The sequence below is a fragment of the Phasianus colchicus genome, chromosome 37, assembly GCF_987193195.1.
Source record: "Phasianus colchicus chromosome 37, bPhaCol1.hap1.1, whole genome shotgun sequence".
Classification (NCBI taxonomy): domain Eukaryota; kingdom Metazoa; phylum Chordata; class Aves; order Galliformes; family Phasianidae; genus Phasianus; species Phasianus colchicus.
In genome coordinates, this window is record NC_143472.1 from 1210674 (window position 1) to 1228286 (window position 17613).

Genomic DNA, 17613 nt, shown 5'->3' on the forward strand with positions numbered 1-17613 from the left:
ACCATAGGCCCCACATCTGCCCCACAACCCCCCCCCGCCCACCGTAGGCCCCACACCTGCCCACATCTGCCCCACATCTGCCTTACAACCGCCCCCCCGCCCACCGTAGGCCCCACATCTGCCCCACATCTGCCCCACATTTGCCCCACAACTTCTCCCCGCCCACCGTAGGCCCCACATCTGCCCCACATCTGCCCCACAACCCCCCCCGCCCACCGTAGGCCCCACATCTGCCCCACATCTGCCCCACAACCCCCCCCAACCACTGTAGGCCCCACATCTGCCCCACATCTGCCCCACAACCCCCCCCAACCACTGTAGGCCCCACATCTGCCCCACACCTGCCCCACAACCGCCCCCCCCGCCCACCGCAGGCCCCACATCTGCCCCACATCTGCCCCACATCTGCCCCACATCTGCCCCACCACCGCCCCCCCCGCCCACCGTAGGCCCCACATCTGCCCCACATCTGCTCCACCTCTGCCCCACATCTGCCCCACAACCCCCCCGCCCACCGTAGGCCCCACACCTGCCCCACATCTGCCCCACACCTGCCCCACACCTGCCCCACAACCGCCCCCCTGCCCACCGTAGGCCCCACATCTGCCCCACATCTGCCCCACATCTGCCCCACAACCGCCCCCACCCCACCCACCATAGGCCCCACATCTGCCCCACAACCGCCCCCCCCGCCCACCGCTGGCCCCACATCTGCCCCACCTCTGCCCCACACCTGCCCCACATCTGCCCCACAACCGCCCCCCCCCGCTCACCGTAGGCGGTGCCGCAGCCCCGCTCTGTGGGGCCGCCGTCGGTATTTTTCGTCCTCGTCGCTCCGCTCCGCTTCGCTTCGGTTCTCCCGGCCCCACAGCGGCTTCCGGGGGGCGGAGCCTGAAGGGGGGGAGGGGGGCAAAAAGGGGGCAGAAAGGGGTCAGCCCCACAGCACGGCCTGCCTGCCCCATAGATCTCAGCCCCATAGATCTCAGCCCCACAGCACGGCCTGCCTGCCCCATAGATCTCAGCCCCATAGAGCTCAGCCCCACAGTACAGCCCCTCTGCCCCATAGATCTCAGCCCCATAGATCTCAGCCCCACAGCACGGCCTGCCTGCCCCATAGATCTCAGCCCCACAGCACGGCCTGCCTGCCCCATAGATCTCAGCCCCATAGATCTCAGCCCCATAGATCTCAGCCCCACAGCACGGCCTGCCTGCCCCATAGATCTCAGCCCCATAGATCTCAGCCCCACAGCACGGCCTGCCTGCCCCATAGATCTCAGCCCCATAGATCTCAGCCCCACAGCACGGCCTGCCTGCCCCATAGATCTCAGCCCCATAGATCTCAGCCCCATAGAGAGACCCAGCCCCCCTCAGATCCCATAACCCCCCCTGACCCCATTGTGACCTCCCCTGACCCTATAACCCCCCCCGACCCCATAGTGACCCCATAGTGTCCCCCCCCGACCCCATAACCCCCCCGACCCCATAGGACCCCCATAGTGCCCCCATAGGACCCCATAACCCCCCCCGACCCCATAACCCCCCCCGACCCCATAGGACCCCCCTAATCCCCCCCAAAACCCCACTGTGACCCCATAGTGACCCCCCCAACCCCATAGAGACCCCATAGTGCCCCCCCCCGACCCCATAGTGTCCCCCCCCGACCCCATAATCCCCCCGACCCCATAGGACCCCCATAGTGCCCCCCCCGACCCCATAACCCCCCCCCGACCCCATAACTCCTCACCCCGACCCCATAGTGACCCCATAGTGCCCCCCGACCCCATAACCCCCCCTGACCCCATAGTGACCCCATACTGAACTCCCCCGACCCCATAACCCCCGCCTGACCCCATAACTCCTCCCCCCAACCCCATAGTGATCCCATAGTGCCCCCCCCCGACCCCATAGGACACCCATAGTGCCCTCCCCGACCCCATAACTCCCCCCCCCGACCCCATAGTGACCCCCCCCAGCCCCATAACCCCCCCCTGGCCCCATAACTCCTCTCCCCGACCCCATAGTGACCCCATAGTGCCCCCCCCGACCCCATAACGCCCCCCCCGACCCCATAGGACCCCCATAGTGCCCCCATAGGACCCCATAACCCCCCCCGACCCCATAACTCCTCCCCCCGACCCCATAGTGCCCCCCCCGACCCCATAACCCCTCCCGACCCCATAGTGACCGCCCCCAACCCCATAACTCCCCCCCCCTGACTCCATAGTGACCCCATAGTGCCCCCATAGGACCCCATAACCGCCCCCGACCCCATAGTGACCCCATACTGACCCCCCCCGACCCCATAACCCCCCCTGACCCCATAGTGACCCCATAGTGACCCCCCCGACCCCATAACTCCTCCCCCCGACCCCATAGTGACCCCATAGTGACCCCCCCTGACCCCATAGTGACCCCATAACCCCCCCCGACCCCATAACTCCTCTCCCCGACCCCATAGGACCCCATAGTGACCCCATAGTGACCCCCCCCGACCCCATAGTGACCCCATAACCCCCCCTGACCCCATAACTCCTCTCCCCGACCCCATAGGACCCCATACTGACCCCATAGTGACGCCCCCTGACCCCATAGTGACCCCATAGTGACCCCCCCGACCCCATAACCGACCCCGACCCCATAGTGACCCCATAGTGCCCCCCCCGACCCCATAACGCCCCCCCCGACCCCATAGTGACCCCATAACCCCCCCTGACCCCATAGTGACCCCATAGTGCCCCCCCCGACCCCATAACGCCGCCCCCGACCCCATAGTGACCCCATAACCCCCCCCGACCCCATAGGACCCCCATAGTGCCCCCCCCCCGACCCCATAACACCCCCCCGACCCCATAGTGACCCCATAGTGACCCGCCCCCGACCCCATAACCCCCCATGACCCCATAGGACCCCCCTAATCCCCCCCAAAACCCCACTGTGACCCCATAGTGACCCCCCCAACCCCATAGTGACCCCATAGTGCCCCCCCCCGACCCCATAGTGTCCCCCCCCGACCCCATAACGCCCCCCCCGACCCCATAGGACCCCCATAGTGCCCCCCCCGACCCCATAACGCCCCCCCCGACCCCATAGGACCCCCATAGTGCCCCCATAGGACCCCATAACCCCCCCCGACCCCATAACTCCTCCCCCCGACCCCATAGTGCCCCCCCCGACCCCATAACGCCCCCCCTGACTCCATAGGACCCCTATAGTACCCCCCCCCGACCCCATAGTGACCCCATAGTGCACCCCCCGACCCCATAACCCCCCCGACCCCATAGGACCCCCTTAATCCCCCCCTCATCCCATAGTGACCCCATACTGAACCCCCGACCCCATAGGACCCCTATAGTGCCCCCCCCGACCCCATAACTCCTCTCCCCGACCCCATAGGACCCCATAGGACCCCATAGTGACCCCATAGTGACCCCCCCCGACCCCATAACCCCCCCGACCCCATAACTCCCCCCCCCGACTCCATAGGACCCCCATAGTGTCCCCCCCCCCACCCCATAACGCCCCTCCCGACCCCATAGTGACCCCATAGTGCCCCCCCGACCCCATACTGACACCCCCGACCCCATAGTGACCCCCCCTGACCCCATAGTGACCCCATAACCCCCCCCGACCCCATAACTCCTCTCCCCGACCCCATAGTGACCCCATAGTGCCCCCCCGACCCCATACTGACCCCCCCCGACCCCATAGTGACCCCATAGTGACCCCCCCCGACCCCATAGTGACCCCATAGTGACCCCCCCGGACCCCATAGTGACCCCATAACCCCCCCCTGACCCCATAACTCCTCCCCTGACTCCATAGGACCCCCATAGTGCCCCCCCCGACCCCATAAGCCCCACCCCGACCCCATAGTGACCCCATAGTGCCCCCCCGACCCCATAACCCCCCCCGACCCCATAACTCCTCCCCCCGACCCCATAGTGACCCCATAGTGCCCCCCCCGACCCCATAACCCCCCCCTGACCCCATAACTCCTCCCCTGACTCCATAGGACCCCCATAGGGCCCCCCTCCGACCCCATAACCCCCCTCCCGACCCCATAGTGACCCCATAACCCCCCCCGACCCCATAGTGACCCCCCCTGACCCCATAGTGACCCCATAGTGACCCCCCCTGACCCCATAGTGACCCCATAACCCCCCCCGACCCCATAGTGACCCCCCTTGACCCCATAGTGACCCCCCCCTGACCCCATAGTGACCCCATAACCCCCCCCGACCCCATAGTGACCCCCCCGACCCCATAACCCTCCCCGACCCTATAGTGACCCCCCCTGACCCCATAGTGACCCCATAACCCCCCCCGACCCCATAGTGACCCCCCTGACCCCATAGTGACCCCATAGTGACCCCCCCTGACCCCATAGTGACCCCATAACCCCCCCCGACCCCATAGTGACCCCCCCTGACCCCATAGTGACCCCATAACCCCCCCCGACCCCATAGTGACCCCCCCTGATCCCATAGTGACCCCATAGTGACCACCCCGACCCCATAGTGACCCCATAACCCCCCCCGACCCCATAGTGACCCCCCCTGACCCCATAGTGACCCCATAGTGACCCCCCCCGACCCCATAGTGACCCCATAACCCCCCCCGACCCCATAGTGACCCCCCCTGACCCCATAGTGACCCCATAACCCCCCCTGACCCCATAGTGACCCCCCCGACCCCATAGTGACCCCCCTGACCCCATAGTGACCCCATAGTGACCCCCCCCGACCCCATAGTGACCCCCCCTGACCCCATAGTGACCCCATAACCCCCCCCGACCCCATAAGCCCCCCCCTCCCCCCCCCACTCACCAAGCAGACTCTGCCCCCCCCCCACGTGGATGACGGCGTGGCTCGGGGGGGGGGGGGTTGGGCTGGGGGGGGGAGCGGGGGCGGCGGGAGGAGCTGGGGGGGAGAACGGGGTCACGTGGGGTCACGTGGGGTCACGTGGGGTCACGTGGGGTCACGCGGGGTCACATGGGGTCAGGGGGGGTATGGGGTCACTATGGGGTCAGGGGGGGTCACTATGGGGTCACTATGGGGTCAGGCGGGGTTATGGGGTCACTATGGGGTCACTGTGGGGTCACTGTGGGGTAAGGGGGGTTATGGGGTCACTATGGGGTCACTATGGGGTCACTTGGGGTCAGGGGGGGTATGGGGTCACTGTGGGGTCACTGTGGGGTCACTGTGGGGTCAGGGGGGGTTATGGGGTCACGTGGGGTCACTATGGGTTCAGGGGGGGTTATGGGGTCTCATGGGGTCACTTTGGGGTCACTGTGGGATCACTGTGGGGTCAGGGGGCTTATGGGGTCACTATGGGGTCACTATGGGGTCACTATGGGGTCAGGGGGTGTTATGGGGTCACATGAAGTCACTATGGGGTCAGGGGGGGTCACTATGGGGTCACGTGGGGTCACTATGGGGTCACTGTGGGGTCACTATGGGGTCAGGGGGGGTTATGGGGTCACATGGAGTCACTATGGGGTCAGGGGGGGTCACTATGGGGTCACGTGGGGTCACTTTGGGGTCACTGTGGGATCACTGTGGGGTCGGGGGGTTATGGGGTCACGTGGGGTCACGTGGGGTCACTGTGGGGTCAGGGTGGTTATGGGGTCACGTGGGGTCACTATGGGGTCACTATGGGGTCATGGGGGGGAATGGGGTCCTATGGGGTCACCGTGGGGTCAGGGGGGGTATGGGGTCACTATGGGGTCAGGGGGGGTCACTATGTGGTCACATGGGGTCACTATGGGGTCAGGGGGGGTTATGGGGTCACTTGGGGTTGGGGGGGTTATGGGGTCACTATGGGGTCACGTGGGGTCAGTGGGGTATGGGGTCACGTGGGGTTGCTATGGGGTCACTGTAAGGTCCTATGGGGTCAGGGGGGGTTATGGGGTCACGTGGGGTCACTATGGGGTCACTATGGGGTCACTATGGGGTGAGGGGGGTTATGGGGTCACTATGGGGTCACCATGTGGTCACGTGGGGTCACTATGGGGTCACTGTGGGGGTTATGGGGTCACGTGGGGTCACTATGGGGTCAGGGGGGGTATGGGGTCACGTGGGGTCACTATGGGGTCACTATGGGGTCACGTGGGGGCACGTGGGGTCACGTGGGGTCACCTGGGGTCAGGGGGGGTATAGGGTCACTGTGGGGTCACTTGGGGATGGGGGGGTTATGGGGTCACATGGGGTCACTATGGGGTCACTATGGGGTCAGGGGGGGTTATGGGGTCACATGGGGTCACTACGGGGTCACTATGGGGTCAGGGGGGGTTATGGGGTCACATGTGGTCACTATGGGGTCAGGGGGGGCCACTATGGGGTCACTGTGGGGTCACTGTAGGGTCCTATGGGGTCAGGGGGGGTTATGGGGTCACGTGGGGTCACGCGGGGTCACGCGGGGTCACGTGGGGTCAGGGGGGTTATGGGGTCACTATGGGGTCAGGGGGGGTCACTATGGGGTCACTATGGGGTCACTATGGGGTCGGGGGGGTTATGGGGTCACGTGGGGTCACTATGGGGTCAGGGGGGGTTATGGGATCACGTGGGGTCACATGGGGTCACTATGGGGTCACCTGGGGTCAGGGGGGGTATGGGGTCACATGGAGTCACTATGGGGTCAGGGGGGGTCACTATGGGGTCTCATGGGGTCACTGTGGGGTCACTGTGGGATCACTGTGGGGTCAGGGGGCTTATGGGGTCACATGGGGTCACTATGGGGTCACTATGGGGTGACTATGGGGTCAAGGGGGTTATGGGGTCACGTGGGGTCACTATGGGGTCACATGGGGTCACTATGGGGTCACTGTGGGGTCACTATGGGGTCACTATGGGTTCAGGGGGGGTTATGGGGTCACGTGGGGTCACTATGGGGTCACATGGGGTCACTATGGGGTCACTATGTGGTCACATGGGGTCACTATGGGGTCAGGGGGGGTTATGGGGTCACGTGGGGTCACATGGGGTCACTTCCTGTCTGTGGGGGTCACTATGGGGTCAGGGGGGGGATGGGGTCACGTGGGGTCACTATGGGGTCAGGGGGGTTATGGGGTCACGTGGGGTCACTATGGGGTCACTATGGGGTCACGTGGGGTCACTGTGGTGTCAGGGGGGGTTATGGGGTCACATGGGGTCACATGGGGTCACTTCCTGTCTGTGGGGGTCACTATGGGGTCAGGGGGGTTATGGGGTCACATGGGGTCACTATGGGGTCACTATGGGGTCACTATGGGGTCACCTGGGGTCAGGGGGTTTATGGGGTCATGTGGGGTCACTATGGGGTCAGGGGGGTCACTATGGGGGTTATGGGGTCACGTGGGGTCACTATGGGGTCAGGGGTGGGTTATGGGGTCACGTGGGTTCACTATGGGGTCACGTGGGGTCACGTGGGTTCAGGGGGGGTATAGGGTCACTGTGGGGTCACTGTGGGGTCTCTTGGGGTTGGGGGGGTTATGGGGTCACATGGGGTCACTATGGGGTCACTTGGGGTTGGGGGAGGTTATGGAGTCTCATGGGGTCACTTTGGGGTCACTGTGGGGTCACTATGGGGTCAGGGGGGGTTATGGGGTCACGTGGGGTCACGTGGGGTCACTGTGGGGTCAGGGGGGATTATGGGGTCCTATGGGGTCACTATGGGGTCGGGGGGGTGTATGGGGTCAGGGGGGTCACTATGGGGTCACTATGGAGTCCTATGGGGTCTATGGTGTCACTGTGGGGTCACGATGGGGTCAGGGGGGCACTATGGGGTCCTATGGGGTCGGGGGAGGTTATGGGGTCAGGGAGGGGCCAGTATGGGGTCGGGGGGGGTTATGGGGTCAGGGGGGGTCACTATGGGGTCCTATGGTGTAGGGGGGCACTATGGGGTCACTATGGGGTCAGTGTGTGGTTACTTGGGATCGGGGGGCTTATGGGGTCGGGGAGGGTCACTATGTGGTCCTTTGGGGTCACTATGGGGTCGGGGGGGGTTATGGGGTCAGGAGGAGTCACTCTAGGTTCCTATGGGGTCACTGTGGGGTCACTATGGGGTCGAGGGGGCACTATGGGGTCCTATGGGGTCGGGAGAGGTTATGGGGTCAGGGAGGGGTCAGTATGGGGTCCTATGGGGTCACTTGGGGCCACTATGGGGTCGGTGGGGGTTATGGGGTCGGGGGGGTCTCTATGGGGTCCTATGGGGTCACTTGGGGTCACTGTGGGGTCAGGGGGGTTATGGGGCTCTTTGGGGTCACATGGGGTCACTATGGGGTCACTATGGGGTAAGGGGGGCACTATGGGGTCCTATGGGGTCATGGGGGTTATGGGGTCAGGGGGGTCACTATGGGGTCGGGGGGATTATGGGGTCACTGTGGAGTCACTGTGGGGTGAGGGGGGGATTAAGGGGGTCCTATGGGGTCGGGGGGGGTTATGGGGTCACTATGGGATCCGGGGGGGTTATGGGGGTCTTATGGGGTCGGGGGGGGGTTATGGGGTCAGGGAGGGTCAGTATGGTGTCGCTATGGGATGAGGGGGGGATTAAAGGGGTCCTATGGGGTAGGGGGGGTTATGGGGTCAGGGGGGGTCATTGTGGGGTCCTGTGGGGTCATATGGGATCGCTGTAGGGTCACTGTGGGGTTCTATGGGGTCAGGGTAGGTTATGGGGTCAGGGGGGTCACTATGGGGTCACTATGGGGTCATTATGGGGTCAGGGGGGGTTATGGGATCGCTATGGGGTCACTATGGGGGCAGGGGGATTATGGGGTCACGTGGGGTCACTATGGGGTCACTATGGGGTCAGGGGGGTTATGGGGTCACATGCGGTCACTATGGGGTCACTATGGGGTCACCTGGGGTCAGGGGGGTTATGGGGTCACATGGGGTCACTTGGGGTCACCTGGGGTCAGGGGGGGTATGGAATCACTATGGGGTCACTGTGGGGTCACTGTGGGGTCAGGGGGGGTTATGGGGTCACATGGGGTCACTATAGGGTCACATGGGGTCACTTGGGGTCACTTGGGGTCAGAGGAGGTCACTGTGGGGTCACTATGGGGTCACTTGGGGTTGGGGGGGTTATGGGGTCACATGGGGTCACTATGGGGTCACTATGGGGTCGGGGGGGTCAGTATGGGGTTGGGGGGATTATGGGGTCACGTGGGGTCACTATGGGGTCACTTGGGGTTGGGGGGGTTAGGGGGTCACATGAGGTCACTATGGGGTCACCATGGGGTCACTATGGGGTCGGGGGGGGTATGGGGTCACTGTGGGGCCGGGTAGGTTATGGGGTCACATGGGGTCACTATGGGGTCACTGTGGGGTCACTGCGGGGTCACTGTGGGAGTTACGGGGTCAGGGGGGGTTATGGGGTCACTATGGGGTCACTTAGGGTCACTATGGGGTCAGGGGGTCACTATGGGGTCACTATGGAGTCCTATGGGGTCTATGGGGTCACTGTGGGGTCACTATGGGGTCAGGAGAGGTTATGGGGTCAGGGAGGGGCCAGTATGGGGTCCTATGGGGTCACTTGGGTCCACTATGGGGTCAGGGGCTTTATGGGGTCAGGGGGGGTCACTATGGGGTCAGGGGGGGTTATGGGGTCAGGGGGAGTCTCTATGGGGTCACTATGGGGTCACTTGGGGTCACTATGGGGTCACTATGGGGTAAGGGGGGCACTATGGGGTCCTATGGGGTCATGGGGGTCACTATGGGGTAGGGGGGATTATGGGGTCACTGTGGGGTCACTGTGGGGTCAGAGGGGGTTATGGGGTCACGTGGGGTCACTATGGGGTCACATGGGATCACATGGGGTCACATGGGGTCACCTGGGGTCAGGGGGGGTATGGGGTCACTATGGGGTCACTGTGGGGTCACTATGGGGTAAGGGGGGTTATGGGGTCACATGGGGTCACTATGGGGTCACTATGGGGTCACCTGGGGTCAGGGGGGGTATGGGGTCACTGTGGGGTCATTGTGGGGTCACTGTGGGGTCAGGGGGGGTTATGGGGTCACATGGGGTCACTATGGGATCAGGGGGGTTATGGGGTCACTATGTGGTCACATGGGGTCACTCTGGGGTCAGGGGGGGTTATGGGGTCACTATGTAGTCACATGGGGTCACTATGGGGTCAGGGGGGGTATGGGGTCACGTGGGATCACTATGGGGTCACTATGTGGTCACATGGGGTCACTATGGGGTCAGGGGGGTTATGGGGCCACATGGGGTCACTATGGGGTCACTTCCTGTCAGTGGGGGTCACTATGGGGTCAGGGGGGTTATGGGGTCGGGGGGGTCACTATGGGGTTGGGGGGATTATGGGGTCCTATGGGGTCACTATGGGGTCGGGGGGGTGTATGGGGTCAGGGGGGTCACTATGGGGTCACTATGGAGTCCTATGGGGTCTATGGGGTCACTGTGGGGTCACTATGGGGTTGGGGGGTCACTATGGGGTCCTATGGGGTCGGGGGAGGTTATGGGGTCAGGGAGGGGCCAGTATGGGGTCCTATGGGGTCACTTGGGGCCACTATGGAGTCAGGGGGGGTTATGGGGTCAGGGGGGGTCACTATGGGGTCCCATGGTGTAGGGGGGGCACTATGGGGTCACTATGGGGTCAGTGTGTGGTTACTTGGGATCGGGGGGGTTATGGGGTCAGGAAGGGTCACTATGGGGTCCTTTGGGGTCACTATGGGGTCGGGGGGGGTTATGGGGTCAGGAGGAGTCACTCTAGGGTCCTATGGGGTCACTGTGGGGTCACTATGGGGTCGGGGGGGCACTATGGGGTCCTATGGGGTCAGGGGAGGTTATGGGGTCAGGGAGGGGTCAGTATGGGGTCCTATGGGGTCACTTGGGGCCACTATGGGGTCGGGGGGGGTTATGGGGTCGGGGGGGTCTCTATGGGGTCCTATGGGGTCACTTGGGGTCACTATGGGGTAAGGGGGGCACTATGGGGTCCTATGGGGTCATGGGGGTTATGGGGTCAGGGGGGTCACTATGGGGTCGGGGGGATTATGGGGTCCTATGGGGTCACTGTGGGGTCAGAGGGGGTTATGGGGTCACTATGGGGTCACTTACGGTCACTATGGGGTCAGGGGGGTCACTATGGGGTCACTATGGAGTCCTATGGGGTCTATGGGGTCACCGTGGCGTCACTATGGGGTCAGGGGGGCACTATGGGGTCCTATGGGGTCGGGAGAGGTTATGGGGTCAGGGAGGGGTCAGTATGGGGTCCTATGGGGTCACTTGGGGCCACTATGGGGTCGGGGGCTTTATGGGGTCAGGGGGGGTCACTATGGGGTCAGGGGGGGTCTCTATAGGGTCCTATGGGGTCACTAGGGGTCACTGTGGGGTCAGGGGGGTTATGGGGTCAGGGGGGGTCACTATGGGGTCACTGTGGGGTCAGGGCGGTTATGGGGTCGGTGGGGGTTATGGGGTTGGGGGAGATATGGGGGCATTTTTGGGGGTTTGGGGTTCTTCTGAGGTCTTGGGGTCATTTGGGGTCTTTTTGGGGTCCTTTTGGGGTTTTGGTGGTCACTTGGGGTCTTTTTGGGGACCTTTTGGGGTCCTTTGGGGGTTTGGGGGTTTTTGGGGTCACTTGGGGTCCTTTTGGGGTCTTTTTGGGGTCCCTTTGGGGTTTTTGGATTTTTTGGGGTCCCTTTGGGGTCCTTTTGGGGTTTTTGGGGTCATTTGGGGTCCTTCTGGGGTCCCTTTGGGTTTTTTGGGGTCCTTTTGGGGTCCCTTTGGGGTTTTGTGTTTTTGGGGTCATTTGGGGTCCTTTTGGGGTCCCTTTGGGTTTTTGGGGTCCCTTTGGGGTCCCTTTGGGGTTTTTGTGTTTTTGGGGTCATTTGGGGTCCCTTTGGGTTTTCTGGGGTCCCTTTGGGGTCCCTTTGGGGTCCCTTTGGGGTTTTTGTGTTTTTGGGGTCATTTGGGGTCCTTCTGGGGTCCCTTTGGGTTTTTTGGGGTCCTTTTGGGGTCCCTTTGGGGTTTTGTGTTTTTGGGGTCATTTGGGGTCCTTTTGGGGTCCCTTTGGGTTTTTGGGGTCCCTTTGGGGTCCCTTTGGGGTTTTTGTGTTTTTGGGGTCATTTGGGGTCCCTTTGGGTTTTCTGGGGTCCCTTTGGGGTCCCTTTGGGGTCCCTTTGGGGTTTTTGTGTTTTTGGGGTCATTTGGGGAACTTTTGGGGGTTTTGGGGTCCCTTTGGGTTCATTTTGGGGTTTTTGGGGTCTTTTTGGGGTCCTTTTGGGGTTTTTGGGGTCCCTTTGGGTTTTTTGGGGTCCTTTTGGGGTCCCTTTGGGGTTTTTGTGTTTTTGGGGTCATTTGGGGTCCCTTTGGGTTTTTTGGGGTCCCTTTGGGGTCCCCTTGGGGTTTTTGTGTTTTTGGGGTCATTTGGGGTCTTTTTGTGGTCATTTGGGGTCTTTTTGGGGTCCTTTTGCGGTCCCTTTGGGGTTTTTTGGGGTCCCTTTGGGGTCCCTATGGGGTTTTGTGTTTTTGGGGTCATTTGGGGTCCTTTTGGGGTCCCTTTGGGTTTTTGGGGTCCCTTTGGGTTCATTTTGGGGTTTTGGGGGTCTTTTTGTGGTCATTTGGGGTCCTTTTGGGGTCCCTTTGGGTTTTTTGGGGTCCCTTTGGGGTCCCTTTGGGGTTTTGTGTTTTTGGGGTCATTTGGGGTCCTTTTGGGGTCTTTTTGGGGTCATTTGGGTTTTTTGGGGTCCCTTTGGGGTCCCTTTGGGGTTTTGTGTTTTTGGGGTCATTTGGGGTCCTTTTGGGGTCTTTTTGGGGTCCTTTTGGGGTTTTTGTGTTTTTGGGGTCATTTGGGGTCCTTTTGGGGTTTTTGGGGTCATTTGGGTTTTTTGGGGTCCCTTTGGGGTCCCTATGGGGTTTTGTGTTTTTGGGGTCATTTGGGGTCTATTTGGGGTCACTTTGGGGTTTTTGGGGTCCCTTTGGGGTTTTGTGTTTTTGGGGTCATTTGGGGTCCTTTTGGGGTCCTTTTGGGGTTTTTGGGGTCCTTTCGGGGTCCCTTTGGGGTTTTTGGGGTCCCTTTGGGGATTCTGGGGTCATTTGGGGTTTTTGGGGTCCCTTTGGGGTCCCGTTGGTGTTTATGGGGTCCCTTTGGGGTCCTTTTGGGTTTTTTGGGGTCCCTTTGGGTTTTTGGGGTCCCTTTGGGGTCCCTTTGGGTTTTTGGGGTCCCTTTGAGGATTTTGGGGTCCCCTTGGGTTTTAGGGGTCCCTTCGGGTTTTTGTGGTGCCTTTGGGGTCCCGTTGGTGTTTTTGGGGACATTTGGGGATTTTGGGGTCCCTTTGGGATCCCTTTGGTGTTTTTGGGGTCCTTTTGGGGTCCCTTTGGGTTTTTGGGGTCCCTTTGGGGTTTTTGGGGTCCCTTTGGGGTCCCGTTGGGGTTTTTGGGGTCATTTGAGGTTTTTGGGGTCCCTTTGGGGTCCTTTTGGGGTCCCTTTGGGAATTTTGGCGTCATTTGGGGTTTTTGGGGTCCCTTTGGGGTCCCGTTGGGGTTTTTGGGGTCATTTGAGGTTTTTGGGGTCCCTTTGGGGTCCTTTTGGGGTCCCTTTGGTGTTTTTGGGGTCCCTTTGGGGTCCCTTTGGGTTTTTGGGGTCCATTTGGGGTCCCTTTGGCGTCCTTTTGGGGTCCCTTTGGGTTTTTGTGGTGCCTTTCGGGTCCCGTTGGTGTTTTTGGGGTCATTTGGTGTTTTTGGGGTCCCTTTGGGGTCCCTTTGGGGTTTTTGGGGTCCCTTTGGGGTCCTTTTGGGGTCATTTGGGGTCCCTTTGGGGTTTTTGGGATCCTTTTGGGGTCCCTTTGGGTTTTTGGGGTCCCTTTGGGGTCCCTTTGGGGTTTTTGGGGTCCTTTTGGGGTCCCTTTGGGTTTTTGGGGTCCCTTTGGGGATTTTGGGGTCATTTGGGGTTTTTGGGGTCCCTTTGGGGTCCCTTTGGGGTCCCTTTGGGGTCCTTTTGGGGTCATTTGGGGTCCCTTTGGGATTTTTGGGATCCTTTTGGGGTCCCTTTGGGTTTTTGGGGTCCCTTTGGGGTCCCTTTGGGTTTTTGGGGTCCCTTTGGGTTTTTGGGGTTCCTTTGGGGTTTTTGGGGTCCCTTTGGTGTCCTTTTGGGGTTTTTGGGGTCCCTTTGGGGTTTTGGTGTCCCTTTGGGGTCCTTTTGGGGTCATTTGGGGTCCCTTTGGGGTTTTTGGGGTCCCTTTGGGTTTTTGGGGTCCCTTTGGGGTCCCTTTGGTGTTTTTGGGGTCTTTTTGGGGTCCCTTTGGGGTTTTGGTGTCCCTTTGGGGTCCTTTTGGGGTCATTTGCGGTCCCTTTGGGGTTTTTGGGGTCCCTTTGGGGTTTTGGGGTCCCTTTGGGGTCCTTTTGGGGTCATTTGGGGTCCCTTTGGTGTTTTTGGGGTCCCTTTGGGGTCCCTTTGGGGTTTTTGGGGTCCTTTTGGGGTCCTTTTGGGGATTTTGGGGTCATTTGGGGTTTTTGGGGTCCCTTTGGGGTCCCTTTGGGTTTTTGGGGTCCCTTTGGGGTTTTTGGGGTCCCTTTGGGTTTTTTGGGGTCCTTTTGGGGTCCCTTTGGGGTTTTTGGGGTCCCTTTGGGTTTTTGGGGTCCCTTTGCTGTTTTTGTGGTCCTTTTGGGGTCCCTTTGGGTTTTTGGGGTCCCTTTGGGGTTTTTGGGGTCCCTTTGGGTTTTTGGGGTCCCTTTGGGGTTTTTGGGGTCCCTTTGGGGTCCCTTTGGGGTTTTTGGGGTTTTTGGGGTCCCTTTGGGGTTTTTGGGGTTTTTGGGGCCGCTCACCGCTGCCCCCCCCCCATTCGCTGCCGTCCGTCTCCTCGGGTTCCGGCTCCGCGTCCTCCAGCTGGGCGGGCGGTAATTAACAAATGAGTTCATTAGCGGCACAGTTCATTAGCGACAGAGGTCATTAATGGCTGAGTTGATTAATGGCTGAGTTCATTAATGACCGAGTTGATTAATGAGTGAGTTCGTTAATGGCTGAATTCATTAATGGCTGAATTCATTAATGGCCGAGTTCATTAATGACAGAATTCATTAATGACTGAATTCATTAATGGCGTCCTCCAGCTGGGCGGGCGGTAATTAACAAATGAGTTCATTAGCGGCACAGTTCATTAGCGACAGAGGTCATTAATGGCTGAGTTGATTAATGGCTGAGTTCATTAATGACCGAGTTAATTAATGACCGAGTTGATTAGCGATCGAGTTGATTAATGGCTGAGTTGATTAATGACCGAGTTCATTAATGACCGAGTCGATTAGCGATCGAGTTCATTAATGACCGAGTTGATTAGCGATCAAGTTCATTAATGACCGAGTTGATTAGCGATCGAGTTGATTAATGGCTGAGTTGATCAGTGACCAAGTTCATTAATGAGTGAGTTCGTTAATGGCTGAGTTCATTAATGGCTGAGTTGATTAATGGCTGAGTTCATTAATGACCGAGTTCATTAATGCCTGAATTGATTAATGGCTGAGTTGATTAATGGCTGAGTTGATTAATGACTGAGTTCATTAATGGCTGAGTTCATTAATGGCTGAGTTCATTAATGGCCGAGTTGATTAATGGCCGAGTTGATTAATGGCCGAGTTGATTAATGGCTGAATTCATTAATGGCCGAATTCATTAATGGCCGAGTTCATTAATGACTGAATTCATTAATGACTGAATTCATTAACGACCCAGTTCATTAATGACCGAGTTCATTAATGACTGAGTTCATTAATGACTGATTTGATTAATGGCCGAGTTGATTAATGACTCTGTTGATTAATGTCTGAATTCATTAATGGCTGAGTTCATTAATGACCGAGTTGATTAATGACAGAGTTAATTAACGACTAAGTTGATTAATGACCGAGTTGATTAACGACTGAATTCATTAATGGCTGAGTTGATTAACGACTGACTTCATTAATGACTATGTTCATTAATGAGCGCGTTCATTAATGAGGAAGAAAATAATAGGGAGGGTAATTACAGAGGAAGTAATTAATGGGGGGGGGTAATTAATGAGGTAATTAATGAGGGAGCAATTACAGGGTGAGTCGTTAATGGGGGGATAATTAATTCGGAGGTCAACTAATAGGGGGGTAATTAATAGGGGATAATTAATGGGGGATAATTAATGGGGGATAATTATAACAGGAATCATTAATGGGGGGTAATTAATAGGGGGAGAATTAATGAAGGGGCTAATTAATGGAGACAGCCATTAATGGAGGGGTTAATCAATGGAGGAAATAATGAATGGGAGCCTCATTAACGGCAGCATAATTAATAGGGGAGGGGGCGGTTAAGAGAAGTGGGCGGAGCGAAGGGGGGGGCGGTGTCGTCACTGACCAATGGGAGGCCGAGGCCGGGGCGGGCCCAAGAGACGGCAGCCAATCGGGAGCGGAGAGCGTCCGCCACGGGACCGCGCGTATCCGGAGGCGGGAAAAGCGGAGCCGCGCAGGTCGGACACCGGAAACCAGCGGGGGCGGTGAGGGGCGGGAGAGAGCGGCACCGGATGCACAGGCAGCGCCAGTGAACCACGTCTGCGAGACAGCGCCGCTTAGCGGGCGGGAGGGGAATTGCAACGCGCGCGGCGCAGCGCCCCATAGAGACACACGGTGACACGTAGGGTCCTATAGAGCCCCATAGGGACCTACAGAGATCCATAGGGACCTATAGAGCCCCATAGGGACCTATAGAGCCCCATAGGGACCCATAGAGACCCACAGTGACACATAGAGCCCTATAGAGCCCCATAGGGACCTATAGAGACCCCTAGGGACCCATAGGGACCTATAGAGACCCATAGGGACATACAGAAACCCATAGGGACCTATAGAGCCCCATAGGGACCTATAGAGACCTATAGGGACCTATAGAAACCCATAGAGACCCATAGGGACCTACAGAGACCCATAGGGAACTACAGAGACCCATAGGGAACTATAGAGACCCATAGGGACCCACAGAGACCCATAGGGACCCACAGAGACACATAGAGCCGTATAGATCCCCATAGGGACCTATAGAAACCCATAGAGACCCATAGGGACCTACAGAGACCCATAGGGCCCTATAGAGACCCATATGGACCCATAGAGACCCATAGGGACCCATAGGGACCTATAGAGCCCCATAGGGACCCACGGTGACACATAGGGCCCTATAGAGACCCATAGGGACCCATAGAGCCCCATAGGGACCTATAGAGACCCATAGGCACCCACAGAAACCCATAGAGACCCATAGGGACCTACAGAGACCCATAGGGACCTATAGGGACCCATAGGGACCCACAGAAACCCATAGAGACCCACGGTGACACATAGGGCCCTATTGCGCCCCATAGGGACCTATAGAGACCCATAGGGACCCACAGAGCCCCATAGAGACCCATAGGGACCTATAGAGACCCATAGAAACCCACAGAGACCCATAGGGCCCTATAGAGACCCATAGGGACCCACAGAAACCCATAGGGACCCACAGAAACCCAAAGAGACCCATAGGGACCTATAGAGACCCATAGGCACCCACAGAAACCCATAGGGACCTACAGAGACCCATAGGGACCTATAGGGACCCATAGGGACCCACAGAAACCCATAGGGACCCACGGTGACACATAGAGCCCTATAGAG

At 59.3% G+C, this 17613-nt stretch overlaps 1 protein-coding gene across 3 annotated transcripts in view; it reads right to left on the minus strand.

Moving 5' to 3' along the window:
- The window catches only part of ZFPL1 (zinc finger protein like 1), a 44686-nt gene that overhangs the window by 3518 nt on the left and 23555 nt on the right, over window positions 1-17613 (minus strand). For 2 of the 3 annotated variants that reach the window (XM_090129612.1, XM_090129613.1), the window contains exons 4-7: window positions 16322-16515; window positions 14761-14821; window positions 4827-4919; window positions 774-891 (exon numbers count right to left, since the gene is read on the minus strand). In XM_090129612.1, coding sequence (XP_089985738.1) covers window positions 774-891; window positions 4827-4919; window positions 14761-14821; window positions 16322-16515 — 466 coding nt within the window. The remainder of the gene's footprint in view (window positions 1-773; window positions 892-4826; window positions 4920-14760; window positions 14822-16321; window positions 16516-17613) is intronic. The other variant, XM_090129614.1, reaches the window with a different exon arrangement.